This window comes from Trachurus trachurus (genome assembly GCF_905171665.1).
Source record: "Trachurus trachurus genome assembly, chromosome: 1".
In the NCBI taxonomy this organism is placed as follows: domain Eukaryota; kingdom Metazoa; phylum Chordata; class Actinopteri; order Carangiformes; family Carangidae; genus Trachurus; species Trachurus trachurus.
This window is the reverse complement of record NC_139891.1, coordinates 21891136-21912150: the sequence shown is the minus strand read 5'-3', so window position 1 is coordinate 21912150 and position 21015 is coordinate 21891136. Positions and strand designations below refer to the sequence as shown.

The following is a 21015-nucleotide window of genomic DNA, read 5'->3' as shown; positions in this document are numbered from 1 at the left end:
TTTATTCAAATTGCTTACCATGTTGCGTGTCATTTTATCTATCACTGAAGCATGCTAATTTATCTCTAGAGATACATTGTTTTCTCTCAGCCTGCCAGTCTCTCTGTTTTTTCCAGAGTTGTAAAGCAACAAAACAGTATTTTTAATTCCCTTTATCATATCTTTGAAAAAAAAGTCTGTGCTGTGTAATATTAAGAAATCATATGAAAAAGATGTAGAAGTGGTTGTTTTTTCAATAAAACAGGGAGCATGACTCTTGAACTATATACACGTCTGTTGCGTGAGAGATCCCCCGTCAGTTACTCTTCCCAAAGTTTATGTTAATAAATAGTTTGACAAGTGAAAGATTAATTTAGTGTCAAAACAGTGTAATAAACTTAAGATATACTGTATATTACTTTATAGTTTTATAGTTCTAGTAAGGCAGCTTTTACTGAGCAGGTGTGTTTTTTGGCAGACACGTCCAAGTTGGATGTGTTAAATTGTTTTCACGACACCTGGGCAAGTGTCTTACCAGTGGCCTTGACCTAGCTGGTCTAGACGACGGATGTGGTAGAAACACTATCACCACACCTTATACAGTACCACCAAATAACTAACTTTATCATGAAACAAGATGCATCAGGGTGTGGATGGCTTATCTCATCAGCTAAACAATTCCCTGTGTCATGTTTTTGCATCTCCATTATGTCTAAAGGAAGTGGACAAATATATGATACACCTAAAACAGGTGAGTTCAGTTCAGTATTCAACTAAAGCAAATTATAAAAGTGCACCATACAGTATTACTGACTTAAAACTCAAAAACAACTTGAGTGTTATGCTCAACAAAAACTGAGCATGATGTGTAAGAGTAGTATTTATGTATGCAGGACTGACGTATTGCATCAAAGTGGCGCATTATAATGTTTTTACTTGTCAGCAGTTGTTAGACATCAGATTGAAAGTTGAGAAAGAAAATCCCTGAGGTGAGTGACATTTTCTCTGCAACACACCAAACTGTTGGTCATGGCAGTAAGACATCATGAATATGTAGATCCCTGTTCTGCTTGAGCTCTCTGATGTTGCCTAGAATAACTATTGTCAAGCTGTCTATAGATAATTCAAGGGAGCAGAATAAAGTTGTTTGGTGAAAAAAGATGCACCACTCCTCTCTGACTCTTGTGTTGATGCAGCACAGTGAGATTGCACCCTTTTGACACATCTATACAAATAATTGCTGCAAAGGGCAGAGACAGTGATTTTGTTATAATTGCAGCTGAAAATCAGATGCTCATTGAAATAATCTGACTCTCAGTGTTTATTAGAAGCAAGAACAAAAAAAAGATTACCCAAAACTGTGAAAGAGGAAATTAAACAGCTTTACATGTCCCTTGTCTCAGCCTACAGTCAATCTTTACAAGAAAAGAAAGGGTTTCAGGCGTACTCAGCATCAAGCCTGAAATCTGAAACATGAGACAAACCCTTTCAATGAAGTGTATAGAAAACTTACTTCCTTTACAAAGAGTTTGTTTCCCATTTTGGTAACGCTTCCTTTTACAGTACGGTAATTACCAGGCAATTACCAGGTAATAAGATGTATTTACTAGGTAATAACCAGGTAATTAAATGCAATTACATTGTAATTACCAAGTACTTACTAGGTAATTACAAGGTAATTACCCAGTATTTACAGATATTTTTCCTGACTACTACCAGGCATTTACCCAATAATTTCCTGGTAGATACGCAGTAATTGTATATTGTAGATTTTAAACCCGGTAGTTAAAAAATATTTACCTGATATTTATCTGGTAAATACCAACAAGTTACCTGGTATTTACCCAATAATTACCAGGTAGATATCCTGCAATTGCATATTGTAGACTATAAACCCACTGAATGTGTCTATATGTGACTTTGTTAGGGTGATAATAACTTAGATATTTACCTGGTAATTACCAGGTATTTACCCCAAATCATCACATGTTTACCTGGTAACTACCACTTATTTACGTGGTAGTTACCTGATATTTACCTGGTAAATATCAACTAGTTACCTAGTATTTACTAGAAATATACGGAAAACTACCAGGTATTTATCCAGGAATTATAGATTATGTATTACCAGTCAACCTGTGTAGTGACAGTGAGGGTATAACTTGCAACTATTTACCAAGTAATTACTTTCTAATTACCCAGTAGTTACAATTTACATTATCAGGTAAAACCTTGTGAATTACCCTGTAAGGAAGGTGGAACTGTACTGTAAAAGGAAGCGTGGTTTGTTTCAATGATATTACCATGTACTTTCCTGGTAACTGTAGATTATAATCCTCTGCCCCCCATCAGGGTGTGTAATTTTGAACATGGTACCTGGTAAAAACTCCCATATCTACCTGATAATTAACAGGTAAATATCAGAGTTTTACAGAGTAGTTACCATGTAAGAAAAGTGTAATTGTACTGTAAAAGGAAGCGTGGTTTGTTTCAATGATATTACCATGTACTTTCCTGGTAACTGTAGATTATAATCCTGTGTAAATTTGAACATGGTACCTGGCAAAAACTCCCATATCTTCCTGATAATTATCAGGTAAATATCAGGGTGATATCAGAGTTTTACAGAGTAGTTACCATGTAAGAAAGGTGGAACTGTACTGTAAAAGGAAGCGTGGTTTGTTTCAATGATATTACCATGTACTTTCCTTTACATAAAGATACAATGCATTTTGTTACACTCTGTGACAAATACGCAAAAACATGTGAACTGTCAAAGAGACTAACTTTAATCCTCTTAATCTGCAAAACAGTGAACTTGAAGAGAGTAACTTCAATACTCTTAAAGGTATACGCAAACATTTTTTTTGTGTGTCTTGTCTCACTCCCGAGTCCATGACAGGCAGATAGACACCATCCTTTCAACTGTGCGTGCAGTAACAAGGGAGATACGGGCAGAGCTGGCGCACCGCTAATTAGCTTAGCTCAAACGCTGGAAGTATATAGACCGTGTTAGCCTGCCTCCACCTAAAGTCATCAGAGAAACTCTTCAGCAACTCTAAACGGAAACCGGCGGGCCGATCTTCGTCTCAGAGCTGACAAAACTCTCTGGTAAGACATCTTGAGCAGTCAAATGCCGTTAACAAGACGAGATCGGTCAAAACGGAGGGTTGAAGCAGAGACGGTTATTTTGGTTCAAGCGAGCTACATCGAGGGTAGGTTAGCTTCCTATTTCAAAACAAAAGCACAAATTATATCGTCATGGTTTTCTGTATGTAAAGAGCAACCGGTGTTTGGTTGGTCACACCGCAGCTTGAGTAGCGCCGAATTTGTCCTAACAAAATTGTAAACCACAGCTGGTATTTTGACAAATTAACGACACACTGCTGATCTAAACGTCTACTTTCTCACCTAAAAATGTTTGAAATGTCGATAAAGTGATATATTTACAGAGTTTAGAGCTAAAATGAAATCAGCTTCTGACTGCTGATTTCGGCTCAGGTAGGAGGCAGGCTAACACTACCCATACACTTACAGCGTTTAAGCAAAGCTAATTACGGACGATAGGGGCTCTGCCTTGTTACTGCACGCAAAGTCAAAAGGATGGTGTCTATCTGCTGGTCATGGACTCGGGAGTGAGGCAAGACACGGAAAAAAAATGCTGGCCTTTCCCTTTAAGTGCTAAACATACAATAACTTGCATATTAAAAAAGAAAATGAAAAGAAAAACACAAAGTGCAGAGCTTTTTGCCTCCTTCACATGTCCAGTCTACACATTTTGGCAAATTACATCCGTAAAAACTATAACCTATCCACACCCCACCCCACCCAACAGAGATGGGTGCTCCAAGGCTATCCCAGTGATGCTTCTCCCTAGCATGAGGACATACAGGTATTCTGTGCTACTGCTTGTGGTCGCCAGGTACTGCACCATGTTTGTTCCAGGCTGAAGAATAAAGAAAAAGAAAAAACAAGATTCAAAAATTAGTTTGTACAACAGGTTAGGTTCATCTCTACAGGTAATGCTGTACCAGACACTGTATCTGGAGTCTTAGCCCATAGCACATTTCTTTAGGCACATGTAACAGCCATCTCAGGTAGATATAAAATCTGTACACTGGGTACAGTAGCCCATACTGTATGTGCACAGCCAACAAACTATGCATCTCTGCATTTAACCCTTCAAATACCCATCTTGTTGATGCCCATGTGGTAGAAACAAATCATGAACTATATTTTTACAATAATGTTTTCGAAAATATCTATTTATTCCATTAATTTTTAATCAGGGCCCTATATGAATTCTGGGATGAGGGATTCCTTGATTTTTAGCCAGAAGTCGAAATCAAATAGCTATGCATTTTAGACAGGACAACACACAAACATATACTCACCATGCCTTGAGTGTCGATGAGAGGAGGCCACAATGTCATTTGCCAGCACTTCTCACCAGTTATACTGGGTTCTGTAGTGGGCAGAGAAAAGAAAGACCACAATAATCTCAAAATAGCAAACCCAAATACTCCAACCTAGCACCAACAAGCACTGCTAGCAAAACGTCTCTGCTGCTAGTCACTATGGTGACGTCCGTTACGCCCCCCTACCCCCCCCCCCTCCCTCCCTCCACTAACGACAAAGCAAAACAGTTTGAGCGCACATACACACACACGGCTAACAGAAAACAACACTCACCCTACACTCATAGACTTTGATAGACGGCTATGTGCAGCAGAAGCAGAGTAGGAGGGCTACTAGCACCACCAGATGTCCTGGATGTTAGCCAGTGCTGGTAGCAAGTCTCTTCCTCTTAGCAGCAGCAGCATCGCAAAGGAAAGGTGAGCTAGCTCGATGCTAACTTCGACTAGCGCTAGCAGTTAGCATCCGCTGCTAACACCCACTTCCCAACTCACCACAACGGTCCTCCTGTCAATTAAAACACAAGACTGGAGGCTACCGCCATTTCCTTTCCTTCACGGCCCTGACAATTGATGCTGCTGCTGCTGTGCTGGAAACTATCTTATCAGGCGAAAATAACTAGCTAGCTAGCAAGTTAGCAAGCAAGCAACACGAGGAAACAATGCCTGGCCGCAGAGTGAGGTGAAGTTTTTAAAGTAACACTAATTGGCTACCACATTAAACTACCAAGTCTGTAGGCTAATAATTATAAGTTTACTTACCAAACACTGTTTTCTGAAGCTGGAGGTCGTCCAAATCTCAGCCCAATCTGTTGGGTCGAAATATTTAACCCAACTTGGAGTTTTTACCAGGTACCATGTTCAAAACACCCTGATGGGTGGTAGATGATTATAATCTACAGTTACCAGGAAAGTACATGGTAATATCATTGAAACAAACCACGCTTCCTTTTACAGTACAGTTCCACCTTTCTTACATGGTAACTACTCTGTAAAACTCTGATATTTACCTGTTAATTATCAGGTAGATATGGGAGTTTTTACCAGGTACCATGTTCAAAATTACACACCCTGATGGGGGGCAGAGGATTATAATCTACAGTTACCAGGAAAGTACATGGTAATATCATTGAAACAAACCACGCTTCCTTTTACAGTACAGTTCCACCTTCCTTACAGGGTAATTCACAAGGTTTTACCTGATAATGTAAATTTTAACTACTGGGTAATTAGAAAGTAATTACTTGGTAAATAGTTGCAAGTTATACCCTCACTGTCACTACACAGGTTGACTGGTAATACATAATCTATAATTCCTGGATAAATACCTGGTAGTTTTCCGTATATTTCTAGTAAATACTAGGTAACTAGTTGATATTTACCAGGTAAATATCAGGTAACTACCACGTAAATAAGTGGTAGTTACCAGGTAAACATGTGATGATTTGGGGTAAATACCTGGTAATTACCAGGTAAATATCTAAGTTATTATCACCCTAACAAAGTCACATAAAGACACATTCAGTGGGTTTACAATATGCAATTGCAGGATATCTACCTGGTAATTATTGGGTAAATACAGGTAATTTGTTGGTATTTACCAGATAAATATCCGGTAAATATTTTTAACTACCGGGTTTAAAATCTACAATAGACAATTACTGTGTATCTACCAGGAAATTATTGGGTAAATGCCTGGTAGTAGTCAGGAAAAATATCTGTAAATACTGGGTAATTACCTTGTAATTACCTAGTAAGTACTTGGTAATTACAATGTAATTGCATTTAATTACCTGGTTATTACCTAGTACTACTGAATAATATTCCTTTACAAAATAAAAGATGCATACTCCTCTGCCACTGCATTATAATTGATGCGTTCACTTGTGAGCAGTACAGTGCTTAAAGTAAGGATTCAGAGTGACCCCCTTTAATTTTACACCATTTTTTTTGTTGCAGTTTGATGTTCAAAGTTAATAATTGCACAAACCCAGAATTATAGAATTTTTTATTGAAAATGAAAAACTAAAATATCACATGAACATAAGTATTTCAGACCCTTTGCTGTGACACATACAGTAGGTCACTCAGGTCAATTCCTTTTGTTCATTTTTGAGATGGTTGTGGCTGTGTTGAATTAAATAGTTTGGACAAGATTTGGAAGGCACACGCCTGTCTAAATAAGACTTTACAGCTCCAGTGCATATCTGAGCAAAATGAGGAACTGCCCAAAAGGTTCACAGCCAGAACTGTAGCAAGACACAAATCTGGGCAAAGGCTACAAAAAATTCTGAGCACAGTGGCTTTCATCATTATTACTTGGAGGAAGTTTGGGTCAACCAGGACTCTTCCTAGAGCTCGCTGTCCGGCCAAACTGAACAGTTAGCGGAGAAAAGCCTTGGTTAGAGAGGTAACCCAGAACCCAAAGGTCACACTGGCTGAGCTCCAGAGATCCTGTGTGGAGTTGGGAGAAAGTTCCAGAAAGACAACGATTGATGCAGCCCTCCACCGATCTGCTATATGGCAGAGTGGCCCAACGAAAGCCTCTCCTCAGTGCTAGACACATGAAAGGCTGCATAGATTTACAAAAACCACCTAAAGGAGTCCCAGGCTGTCAGTAACTTTATGCAGCCTTCCATGTGTTTAGCACTGAGAAGAAGCTTTCGTCAGGCCGCTCTGCCGTATAGCCCAGATTGGTGAAGGGCTCCAGCAATGGTTGTCTTTCTGGAACCTGTTCTGTCTCTATTACATCTTTTTCTTTCTTTCTTGTGGAAGTTAGCATGCTAACCAGCTTTCACATCTCTTTCTGATAGCGACTCACTCTAATCTGCCTTGAAGGTGTAACGGTCCTCAGAGGCTATCTTCAAAATGCAACAGTGGCTAAAGGTCACCACCTCCTGCTCCCAGTGAGGAACCACATACATTAAATCCTTGACCAAAAAAAAAAAATCCTTCCTGGACTCTGGATGTCTCTGCTTTGCAGTCCTGGCTTCTTCTTCACTGTTGGGTGGGCAGAAGATTGTTCAGCTAGCAAGTAGAGTTAGCAGCTTTCAACATTTTATTTCATGGATGAAGGAGCCTTGGCTCTTAACCTACCCAATGTGCAGTTGGTCCTTCTCTGTTCTATAAATGCCTTTCACACAGTGCGCTGAAATTCAGAGATAATTCTGTTAACATTTCTCACCTATTTAATTTGCATATAAATGAAGAGAAGTCGCAGGCTTCTATTGTAAATAACCACTCATTAACACAAAATGTTTGTGAGTTGTTTTTTTTGTGTGTGTGTGTGTGTTTTTCATGGGGACTTGGGGAAAACTGTCAGCATCTTTGTTTTTGTCTTTTCTCTTTTTTTATGTTTTATATATATATTATGCTTAAATGATTCCAGGGCATCTGAAAATCACTGAGGTATAACAGTTTGCTCACCAGTGCAGACCTGGGTGTTGTCCCCTGCAGCCATGCCTCGGGTTGGTTGGTTTAATGAACTCAGTTGGCAGTGCAGGTGGAGACTGGCAACAGATCACAGTCTGGCCGCTACCACTGGTCATCTGTGGTGCTCTCTCTGCTGTAATACTGCTTTTTTTTATGGTAATAAATAATTAAAATCTCTTCCAAGTTACTGGAACAAACTGTTTTAAACAATGGTGTCAAATTTATCTTAAATACAGAGGAGATTTAGTTCACATGGATGACATTCAGGCCTAATTACTTGTCTCTTGGTTTTAAAGAAACTATAATATTCAACCCGACACTGTTCTTTCTGTCGCTTTTATGTCATTTTTCAGTGATGACTTTTCCAAAATCCATTATTCAAATCATGTTAAGAAATTCTGTGAAAGCCTGCACTGTAATTTTCTCCAGCTTCATCTGATCTCCTGTGACTCCCTCTCTTGTAGTCCCGGGAGCCCCTGGCGCTGTGTGACCTGAAAGCAGAAGTATCACCAAGGATCTCGGCTGAGGACTTGATTGACCTCTGTGAACTGTCACTAGCTGCGCCCACCAAGCGGACCAAAGCTGGCAAGCCCAAAATTGTTGCTGCCGACATCCGCAGTGTTGAGGAGTATCCTTCCCATTTTTGTGTGGCTGTGCAATGACACTTCTTTGCCTAAACAGTGATGTCATTTCAACACAAGTACATTGCTCAATTTTCTTCAGTTGTCAGCTTTGCAGATCAGGTCAACCAAATTGCATCCCACAAAACCAAAGCAACACATTTCTTATCTTATATAGGCTAGTGTTTTCTGAATGAGAGCCTTACCAGTGTTTAGTCTGACTGAACTCTCCCCAGAGCAAAAGAGGCTGAGTCATTCTGGCAAATCTGGGGTGAATGGGCACCAGGGGGTCTTTGGCTGCAGTCAAGATATAGTACAGGCCACAAAAATGAATGAAATAAAAGTCTAAAAGAAAACAATAGAGAAACAATGAAATAATAATAATAAAAAAAAAAACTCTTGATCCATTTATTTCTGACAGGTCCATGTGGAGCTTGGCTCTGATGACATAGACTGGTTATTTCTTGCCGTTACGGTTAATGTGTGAAATAGAGCAGGCAGTAAGTCTGATGCAATATCAGGTGTGTGTGGAAATCTGCGCATCAATATTTTGTCTGGCTGCTTTGCAACTGTTTTATAGACACAATCATACCCAGTGAAGATTTCTCTACTCAACTCTACTCAACTCAACTAAACTCAACATTATTTATATACTGTAGCACTTTAAAACAACCGTAATTGAAAACAAAGTGCTGTACAGAGACATAAAACAATTAAAGCACTAAAATAAATAAAACAAAATAAAGTAAAACAGTTGTTTCATTATTTCAAAAGCAATCAAAAACAATAAAAACAGTTGTTTCATTTTTTTAAAGCAATTAGAAACAATAAAACAGTAAATAAAAGCAGGACCATAAAACACTAAAACAAGAGTAAAGTCTCATGTGAGTTGAAAGCCAGGGAGTAAAAATGGGTTTTAAGACTGGTTTTAAAAATGGAAAGATTAAATTATACAATTCACCAAATCATAACATATGTTATCTCAAGGAGCTGTAGGTTAAATTCAAGATATTTCCTCTTTATTGAGGGAAACCCAACCCAGCTCAGAGTGGGAGGCCAGCCACCTGCCTCAACTAGTTTGGTTTACAAGGAGCGGCATAGGGAAAAGAATAAAAGGAGAAACATAGCTCATTGCATCATGGGAATCACCCAGCAGTTTAGCTCTACATAACGAAGGGGAGGTTCATGACCCACCTGAGTCCAACATAACGGCCATAATGAGAAAGACTGGGAGAACAGGTTTGATAGCCAAATGTTCTACCTCCTGTTGTAGTCTTAAAAACCCAAAGAACAGCCAATGCAGAGAAGCTACAACAGGGGAGAAGTGAGTTTGCTGTCAGTGCTCATGCTGCAGGATTTTGAATCAGCTGGAGGTTTTTCACTGAGTCAAATGCTGAACAGACACCTGGGGTTGTCCTTCTGTTCTTCTATTAATGGAGAACAATAGGAGGTTGTGGCTTCACTGAGGCTTTTTTACTATCTTTCCAAGCCTTTTGAAATTCTCCCAGTTTACTGGGACACTATTTCTTTTATAGCTTTCTTGAAAATCTGCTTCAGATCACGTGTTCCTGAGTTGTACCATGGAACTAGCCTCCTCTGACTCACTGTCTCAGAGAAGCCGTAGTGTCTAGCACTCTTGTATTAACAAGATCATCAGCTTGTGTGGGACGAAAGTTCAGATAGCTACTCTCTATTGTACTACTATGATTTACTCAAAATAAGATGAAAAATAAAGTAATTTGCATGAAAAAATATCAGTGGGAATTTTCTGGCTTATATGTGTATGTCTAGATTGTGTTAGTGGCTGTAAAGAAAATCTTTAAATAAGATCCATGCAGGAGTTATTTGTGCCTTAGGCTTCTTATGGAAACAAATCAAAAAGAAGCACCATACCACCATCAACCCATTGGATTAGCCTCTAAATTAATTGCTGTGGGACGGGGAAACCCTTTGCTCTTCAGGTGATTTGCTCTGCATCACATGAATAATAATTGAAACTCTAGAAATTCTGTCACTTAACATTTAACATTTTGGAGGAACCACCCCATGGCTCCTTTGTACAGATAGCTCTCAGTTTCTTGTACTTTCTTCCAGGCCTAGAAACGTCTTAATTTTGGGTTCACAGCAGTGATCTGTGCTGCCCAGAATTGGCACTGAGTAGATTTTGCCTACAGCGGTCTTATTGTTTCTTAAAGTGGTTGCTTTCAATTAGGTGTGTGCTGAGAAAATGTGGTGAGTTGCTTAATGAGCCGTATTCGTTTAACTTATTGTTATTTGTGATAAAGCAATGAGTCCTCAAATCTGACTCATCCCTTTGATGCTGTTCCACATCACCCTCTGGTTGTTGTTGAAAATTTTATTTTTTTGTCATCTCTACCAAAACAATGTATAAATGTTGATTTCCTTATGCAGCACATTCTTTGCTGCTGCTTCTTGTTATGAAACAGTCTAATATGCTCAGTTCTGTTGAAACATACATGTACCATCCAACTACATGTGCAAAACCTGCAGGACAGGTAATCTCTGACATTCAGTAGCTGTTCAGTTATTTGCAAACATATGACAAAACAAGTTTGCCTTTTTCAGTCTTACTAATTGATCTGCTTTACTTATGTGCCGCCGCATTCTGCAACCTTCAGTTTAGACCTTCATATCTGCCCACAAGCTGCTCCAATACTTCCTGGAGTCTGAGTAACAGTCACATGAAGCAGTAGACCAAGCAAAATGCATTCTCCTAGCCTGAACCTTTTACTTTCCACAATATGTTTGATCTTTTTTTTTTTGTAAAAGTCACCTGACAATCACAATCAGTATTTCTATGTGTAGAATGTACAGCTGTCAGCAAAGGAAACATTTTCAGGCTTATCAATATCTGAGTATCCAGGATCAAGTATTCTTTTATGAGAAAATGTAGCTGCTTTCTTATGCTTCAATAAAAAAAAAGTTAGCTGCATTGATCAAAAAGCTGAAAACATGTCAGCTATTTTTCATGTAGGTCCCATCCAAATAAATTCCCTGTAACTTCCTCAGATTAAAAATGGAAATGTCTGCTGCTTGCTACATTCATTAATCTTTTTTATCCAACTTTTTTTTGTAGCTCTCCACAAAATTCCATTATTATATAAATTAATTTTGCTTTTTTCAGATACACAGTTTCTATTTATTACAAGGCATATGGTGGCCCCAAAAACCCTCTCTATATAAAAGGAGTGAGCTACATTCTTCAGCTCATCATCATTTGAGTGGTAATTGTTTCAGAGGTTAAAGAGCCATTAATCAATAAGGATTAGTGGGCAGAGTAAGGATTTTGAAGTTTTGAAGTAGTTCTTCTTGCTGAAATCCTGCACCAGAGCCTCCTGATAGACAGGCTCCTCAGGCTCAAAGAAGGGGACAAAGGGGATTTGACCACTGTCACATGACTTGGCAACCTGTAGTGTGATCTTGGGGAAAAGTCTGCTGTTGGTAGCAGTGGATCAATTAAGACTTTTGCAGGAGGAAATCAGCGTTATTTAGATTAAGGTGTATTAGAGCCTGCATCATTATCTTCTATAAAACATGGGGCACACCTAACCCTAATCACAGGGTTCAGTGTCACACAATAGGATTTGTCAGTTGAGTTGGTGAATCACACTGTACAGTGCATGTAGCAGCTGGTATGTGTAAGTGATCATGGTAATGTGACAGTGAGAGAGACGTCGAGCACCACTTTTCTTGAAATATTCAGCAATAATGTCAATAGCTGCAATTTCAGAAATAGGACAACCTAATTTTCTCAAGAGTTATTATTCAATTATATACCGCTTTTTCAGCAAATCTTGCATGAAGATGGGAGTTTTTTTCTTTTTCTTTTCTTTTCTCTTGCTGACCCTCTTGTTAGTGTACATCTCCTACGTCTCTCATTCCCCCACCTTCTTCGGCCCCCTCAATTAGCAGATCTATCTTTTTGCACACCACTTCCTCAAAACTTGTTTGTAACGTCATGCATGTTAGGTGTCCTTTATATTAAATGTCAGTCTGATACCTGGTGGTATGGTACAGTAATTGATATCTTTAAGAGTGTCATTTAATTAATTTCTGTGATATGATATATGATAAAAAGAAAAATCATGCTAATATTTTCTTTGTGGGCAGATGTCCTCAGCAGGCGTTGTACTTGTTAAACCGCGGTCCTTCTCCTTAACTTCACCACCTCCAGCTTCAGCAGAGGCCATATTTCTCGCAGCATCAACATTCCCTTCAACACAGTGTTCAGCCCTGATGGGGAGCTGGTGCAGTGTCCTGCAACAGGAGTCCTCCAGAACTACAGAGGACGTGTCATTGTAGTCATCAGCCACGCCATGAAGAGTGCTGCTATGGTGAGAAAGCAGATACTATACACCTGTGTAGAGTACACCACATCAGTTTACACACTACTTAGTTTTCAAATGAGCATTACCATGGACTGAAATTATGATTTAGGCTTAGACCTGTAAGGTCATTCATCAGTTATTTTTCTTAATTTCACATAATACATTGGTGCCTATTTTTGCTCCATATTAGAGAAGGTGTTAAAGAAGGTAAAAAATTTTGTATATTTAGTCTTGGAAAGAAAATCCATCTCTTGATGATGAGATGTTGTAAGACTTTTGTAATGTCTTCGATGGACAGATTTTGACATTGCATTAAAGTGCATTTAAAATGATAATGAGAGAACAGAAGTAAATGCAGGTATATAATCAAGGTTCACACCTCACAAGAGCTAGTTCAAAGTTCAGTTCACACAGAATAAAATGAGTTTTGGTTCTTAGTTAAATTTTGAATTATGTTCACAGTCTTTAAAAATGAACTAGTTCACGTTCATTTCTTCCGTTTTTTATTAATGAGCTGCTCTGAGCTGTTCTTTTTCAGTAGACCTCATTGCCATCCATCCCCAACCCCCAATTATTGCCTTATTACTACAAATTCCCGGATGGATAATACCTTAAAAAGCCAGGAAAAAACAATACGAGTATATGTTCTAGTAATTCAACAATATATCTCAAAACAGGACAACTCAGTCTGTCAAAACAGAGGAACTCAAATCAGATTGGTATACAAATATAATTCAGCAGTATGTACATTTTTTATTATGCAGTGTGGAGCAGTTCAAAAACATGGAATAGATTGCAGGCTGCTATGCTCCACCGCTGGCTTCATTACAGGCACACAAGCCCTGATTTCACATGTTCTTCCTCTGCTTAATGCTTTTTGGTGGTTGGTGAGCAGCTCTTTGATGTGTCATGTTCATTAGCTGTGAATAGGTTCAACCAGTTCAACATTCATTGACAACCAACAATCATGAGTTTGTTCAGTAACTTTTTTGGCGTGGTCATGCACAACACCAAGAAAGAAGTTACATTTCCCAGTAGTAGTAGTGCGAATAGTAGACAGCTCAATAAAAATAAAGATATTGCACCTTTTGAAGGAGTTGACGCCCTTCATGGACGATGCAAAGGTTAAAGGGATAATAGCATTTTTTTTAAAGTGGGGTTCGACAAATAGCCCCAAAGTACTTTAATTGCAGTAGAAGACTCTCTGCACTCCTCCCGTTAGCAACGCAAGCCCATTGCCCTGCCCAGAGATTTACAACATACAGTGTTGTGAACAGACCCAAAGAAACGGCCTACTTTCGCAGCCTAAAAGAGGTTTTACCTGAAAAAAAATACACAGTTCCATTGTTCGCTATAATAAATTTTTTTCCAGCCCCTCAAAGTGCAGGAAAAACGCAGTTTTTACCAACTGCTGATCGGCGGGCGCTAACCCTGGGCGGAGGGATACGTGAGTTGGCTAGGTCCAAATAAAAACTGCGTTTTTTTCTGCACTTTGAAGGGCTGGAAAAAATTATATTATAGCGAACAATGGAACTGTGTATTTTTTTCAGGTAAAACCTCTTTTAGGCTGCGAAAGTAGGCCGTTTCTTTGGGTCTGTTCACAACACTGTATGTTGTAAATCTCTGGGCAGGGCTATGGGCTGGTGTTGCTAATGGGAGGAGTGCAGAGAGTCTTCTACTGCAATTAAAGTACTTAGGGGCTATTTGTAGATCATACAACCCCACTTTAAAAAAATGCTACTATCCCTTTAAGAAGAGCTCCTTCAATGTAAAGGTTAAGGAGGACATCTGTACTATCCTGTGCTGTACTGTACCTGTTGGTGTCGGTGTTGTTGTTGGTGTGCACGGTATGTGACCTGTGATGTACTGTAAGTGAAATGTGGAACATAGCTGGTCCACCACCCTGGGGACAGTCAGTATTGATGTCCTTACTCACCTGATTCCCATGTTGACAGAGATCACACCAGTCAGTGCCCTCCATGACACTCTCAAAACTTTAGTTAGGAAAATGTTCTAGTTTTTACTGTAGCCCTCTATAATGACAGTTCCATAATACTGGATGGAAAGTACTTTTTCCACCTTTACCTCCCCGGGGTTAGAATCCTAATTTGCTAAATGTCTGGTTTATTCTTTCCAAATGCCATGTTATAATTTCAGGTATGTAATAATAATGATAATATACCTCCATGTTCAGAAGACTAAGTCCTTCATTATTTCTTGAGGTGAGGATTATTTTTTTCATACTCTTTAATGTTTCATACCCAATTTTCTTTTTTTCAAAGGAGGTTAAATCGAAAGCAACTGGACCCAATTGTTTATCGAAGCATACAATTCAATTTTGGGGCAGCAAACATCTTAATGGTATAAATTAAATGTTTATTAGTTTCCATTTATCCATGTTTACCTCCTTTTTAGGTTAAGGTTAATTCCAACTGGAATCCACTTAAACTGGTGTTTAAAACCCCCTGTGGCACATCTAAATCCCCCCAGTTTACTGTTCTATTTTTAGACTTCTTGTGGCAGTGCCTTAGGGATGGCAATGTCAGTCTGTTGGTTCAGACTGAAATATTTCAACAACTATTGGATTGCCATGAAATTTTCAAGAGACATTCTTGGTTCCTAGATCCCAGATCCCAGATACTGCAGCATTATCAGTCTGAGCATGTTGCCCTCCTCTCAAAGCGCCACAGTGCTTAAGTAGGCTACTGTATAAGGCTGATATGGCTATAGGCTCTGGTAATCTTGGTTTAGGGGTATTCGACAAAAAAGACGTAAAACTGGTTTCTAGATTGGCTGCTGATCGTTGTAACAGTCAAAAATGTCGTAAAAAATCAGTTTTATTTTATTTCCTTGTTTTATTTTATTTACTTCCTTGTGAGGGGGTGTTTTGTTCAGCAGGTGACTGAGAATATGTGGGTAAAATGAGTGGTTGGGTAAACAGAGACACAAAATCAACAGAAGTTAGTTCGTACTTCTTTGACTCCAGATTTTTCATGGAATGTCTCGTTAGTGTCAGGGGGCAGTGAGAGGGCAGTGAAGATAGACCTCAGGGTCAAATCGTCTCCTTTTAAATCCCTCTGATCATCCACTGGATCACTCTGGCATCATAGACAAACTGCACAAGAGCAGGTGTTTAAAGACTTATCCTAATCCCAGACCAAAAGAAATGTTTTTTTTCTTATTCTGAAATATTTCAGCATCTTCTCAATGGATCAGCACAAACTTCAAACATCGGCTGGATATTGTAGTTTTTCAGAAATGTTCTGACATCTTAATTTAATTTTGGCGTATGATCTAATGATGAAGGTGTTTTTTAATTTTAATTTTAGTTTTAATTATTCAAGATGAATTGTTCTGTTGTCTGTTTAAGAGCTAACCTGCTCACTGCAGAGATAGACGGCAGTCCTCATTCTGCTCTGCAGCCTTAGCGAGCTGGGTGTAAACGGCACATGTAGACGTTCTCAACAGAGTAGAATAAAAACAACCAGACAGTGATGGTGTGACATCAAGAGTTCAACTGAATCTATGAGGATACTTGCATCGCAATACAGATGGTGGATAGCAATTTGTTTGATTGTTGATCTTTTTTTGGGCAGATCACCCAGGCACAGTAAAGGATGTTTTTTCTTTCTTCCTTTAAAGAAAAAAAAGACATTAGGACATTAGCCAAGGCTGAAACTGTATTTTGCATAAATCATTGACATTTTCATAACACAAGAATAACTTTGCTCGCTTCAGCGTAACAGAGCAGAGAACTGTATTGATCATTATAAATTCTCCTTTTGTGCTCTCTTCGGAATAAATTAGCCAAACATAAATTTAAAAACTCAGCAGGGTTGTTGCTTCAGGCAGTATCCTAATTTAGAGAAGATGTCCTCCTTCCATATGTTCGAAAGTAAAAGAGAAAAATAAAAAGTTCTCTTTAATTGAGGATATAGTCCTGCATTTTTTAGGAAGCAGCAGCAGGCTCTTTCTGTCTAACTCCAAAAACTGTGACAGAGTAATAGGCACATGTTCCTAGTCCTCTGCAATTTCTGGTTTGTACTTACGATATGCAGTGTTGTTAATTTGTTAATAATTACTTATATTATCAGGTGTTCTAACTAAAGCAACTTGCCATAAAATATGATGACTATTAATCAAAGCTATCAGTTGAAATGGTTTGGAAAGTGTCTAAAGATGTACAGTAAAACCACATACTGATTCACACAAAACACCTGACCGACCGCATAGGCCTACTTGAAATTCCATATTTGAGTTGTATGGCAAAGCCCAGTAATTCATCAGACCTTTCAGTCACACAGGTCATGAAATTAAAGGTCACTTAAAGGACTCAATTGTGTTTAAATGTCATTCACATTACTGAGCACCGCACCAGTGGCATTATCATTACCTCTGGGGCAAAACAATGAGTCCACTCAATGTGTGGTCAGGCTTTACTGTAAACCTTTAACATTTAAACCTTATTGGCATTCAGAAGTAAGGCAGATTCTTCTGAGCGTGCATATTACAGCTAATTGAATCTGAAATTATAAAACTTTACCTCACATGACTGACACATGGCTGAATTGAAATGAGAGAATGAATCTATTCTTTCTGCATGTAAATTGTTGCACTTTGTTGTTACACGTTTTTCTTTTTTCTCTTCTTTTTTTGTATTTTAATTACTCCACCACCTTCCTTTACCTTGTGGGACAGATTACTGGAAGTCCGAACTCTTGGTAACAGATTTCATGACACAACTGAATTTCATTCATCTGCCAGTTTCAGGTTTTGTAATATTTATCTGTGATGACACAGAAGCAGAGGTTTCATAATATTTCATAACATTGCTGTGGCAGAAAAACAAGACTTTGGTATCACCATCAATCATTGGGTACAAATGTTAGATGGTCAGAACATGTTCCAACTTCTATCTTATCTGTTGGCATCATTCCAGTAATATGCTTCTTCTTAAGAAATTTCTTTTGTGCTAACCCAACCCTCTCATTAATCCCTTACTTGTCTGGGCACACTTATACACTTGTTACAGTGCGCCAGTGTGCAATGCATTACAACTACCACAGGTGTTTCTTAATTGTCAAAGGGTTGTTGTTGCATAAAAGTTGTATTCCCATGTTAAAGAAACTACATGATGAGCGTCAGGAAATGATTGACCTATAAGTATGGTTCAGTGGTGGGAGAAAAAATAAATATCTTTCTCTCCTCTTCATTTCTTCCCAGTTTGCAACACATTTGGTCAAGGTAAATTTCCCACGGGTTTGTATCTTGGACGGAGGAATCAACAAACTCAAGCCCACTGGACTCCTCACCGTCCCCTCCCCTCAGATCTGACCCTGCTCTTCAGCCTTACATTAACACAAGGGACAAATGGAAGTACTTGTTTTTTTTTTTGCATTTCAAGCTGATACTGAAATGAAACGAAAAAAAAAAAAAAAAACATTATTGCATATAGTCTTTTTTTAACACATAAAATAAAAATTGTGCTTCAAGATGGAACTGCATTTCCATGAATACTTACATGGCATTACTAGTGTTTTACTATTTCTTTTTCAAAACAAGAATTAATGAACCTGTTTATTTCTTAATTTCTGGACCATTGCACTGATTCTTTGAGCTGCCTGTTGTTGTACGTCAATCTCTGTTCTGACCCTGAGCCACATGATCATGAGAACTGTTTAAAATATTCTTGTGAGTAACAATAAATACAGTGAATTTAACATTTGTTGAGTTTATTAGGGCCCGAGCGGCGACTGCAAGTCGCCCAGCGAAAGCCCTATTGAAATCGCGCTGTTTATTATTAGGGCCCGAGCGGCGACTGCTGTCGCCCGGCGAAAGCCCTATTGTTTCTGCTATGTTTATTATTATTCTTTCTTTCATTCTTTTTCTCTCAAAAGGATCGCATTTTTGGAGGCTTCAACATGCCCCAAAACGCGTAAATTTTGGCATGCACATCAGGACTGGCGAAAAATTTGATATTTTAAAGTCGTTGGAAATGGGCGTGGCCAAATGGCTAAATAGCGCCCCCTAGAAAATTTCAAAACATCAGCCCCGCCTTTGTGTGTCACCTAGACGCATGAAATTTGGTGGGCTTATAGAACATGGCAAGACGCACAAAAAAGCCTCTTATGTCATGGTGAAATCACAACAGGAAGTCGGCCATTTTGATTTGAATTTTTGACCTGTTTGATCTATCTCCTCCTAGGGATTTTGTCCGATTGACTTCAAATTGGCTAGAGACCACCGAGATGCCACTCTGATCAAAAGTTGTGCTCCGCAGGTCTCTAGGTCAAAGGGCGTGGCTTCTGGGGCCTTGAGGATTTTGGCGACTTTTCGTTTGCTCGCCATTTCACCTTCGAACAGCTCTCACACCCACATACTTTATCTGATCAGCTTCAAACTTGCTGGACATGATGACGGCTCCGCCCTGAACGTCCCCATATATTAATTTCCTACGTCACTCATAGCGCCCCCCGGTGGTAACAGGAAGTGGCCAGGTTTTACCTTAACGTGTGCTGATGGCACATAGTTGACCCCATCAACTTCATTCCACTTCTAAAACATGCAGACTAATGGTACAGACACACCAACTCCGTCAACCGACGTTCAGTCAACGGATTCCATTCATGTCTATGTAGAGCAGGAGCTCCGGCCGGGCGGGGCAGATGGATACAGCAGGAGGAGTTGACGGCCCCGTCGCCGTATGTGAATTTGCATAAAGTTCGATAGATTGAACTTTATGCAAATGAGGTCCGTCCAACGCAATGCGGCCGGCTCCAGAAACTTCGTTCAAACTATCAAACTAGGCGGTGTTGATCAAATATAAATCCAGATTCTGTTACTGCACTACACATTTCCCGCCTCAAATGTTTTCAGAAACATACTTTAGTGTGTTGTTTAACTGTAAAATGAGATCGTTTGTGACCCGGCCGCCATGTTGGAAACGGCAGAGCGAAACTCAAGCTCGGCACTACGTCACATAAACGTCACATAGTCCTGCCCACTCGCTGCAGCGCTCGCCGGTCCGTTGTGGCCGGATCCGTCGCCGCCGGAGTTGGTGTGTCTGTACCATAAGGTGGTGAAGCTACATCATGAACGCTGTGAAGCTACGAGTAATGGCGTCCGTGTGGGGGCGTGGCTACGATTCCTCGCCATGAACATACGTTTGGCTTTTTGATGGCTTTAATGAACTCGTATCAACATGAAAATTGGTACACAGGTCCAGGGTCACGACCTCAACGTCTTAATATGCTCATAGGCAATCTCACTCATTCGCCCCCTAGTGGAAACAGGAAGTGGCAAATTTTACATCAACATTGTCCGATATCCACGAAACTTCACATGTGTGATGAGGGACTGACCCTGAACACACCTGCACGCATCCCATTACTGCCCCCTAGTGGACGAACCATTAACTGCTCATAACTCCCTCATGCTTTGTCCGATTCACTCCAAACTTCACATGAGTGATGAGGGGCCGCCCCTGAACGCACCCGCCCACAACTGCTTAGCGCCACCTGGTGGATGAACAAAACATTGCAGCCCAGGCATGCCTCAGGCCCCGCGGTCGCATGGGTGAGCGAGGGCCCGTCATCGCCGCTTGCGGCTTTAATTATTATTCTTGCCGCTATTCGTGCCTCGATTTCGCCCCTTTCCCCAACTGGAAAAGTTGTCTACTTTTGCACGGACGTCCGGCCTGATCCGAAATTCGATATTTTGTGGTGGTCGCACACGGTCGATGCGAAATGGCGAAATAGCGCCCCCTACAAACTTTCAAAATCCCCATAGGGAAGTCGGGTCACTTTGTCCCACGCATACAAAATTTGGTACACATATGTATTATACCCAGATATGCAAAAAAGCCTCTTGACCTTTTGACCTCAACCCAACAGGACGTCGGCCATTTTGGTTTTGATTTTTCCCGCCTAAAATTAACTCCTCCCAGAGCGTTCGCCCGATCAAGTTGAAATTAGGTACACCACATCTCCAGACCTAGCTGAGCTTATCTTGTGCTCCGTGAGTCCGTAGGTCAAAGGGCGTGGCTGCCAGCGCTCAATTAACTTTGGCGTGCTCGCCATGTAATACGAGTGGCTCTCACGCCCACATACTTCATCCAATCAACTTCAAACTTGCTGGACATGATGATGGCTTCGCCCTGAACGTCCCGATATATTAACTTCCCACGTAACTCATAGCGCCCCCCGGTGGTAACAGGAAGTA

The 21015-nt window shown here is 39.8% G+C and overlaps 1 protein-coding gene across 1 annotated transcript in view; it reads left to right on the top strand.

The window, feature by feature from the left end:
• The window catches only part of tbck (TBC1 domain containing kinase), a 49495-nt gene extending 31061 nt beyond the window's left edge, over positions 1–18434 (top strand). The window contains exons 24-26 of the mRNA XM_083983333.1: positions 8291–8454; positions 12642–12801; positions 18019–18434. Coding sequence (XP_083839459.1) covers positions 8291–8454; positions 12642–12801; positions 18019–18129 — 435 coding nt within the window. The 3' untranslated portion in view covers positions 18130–18434. The remainder of the gene's footprint in view (positions 1–8290; positions 8455–12641; positions 12802–18018) is intronic.
• The last annotated feature ends 2581 nt before the right edge of the window (positions 18435–21015 follow it).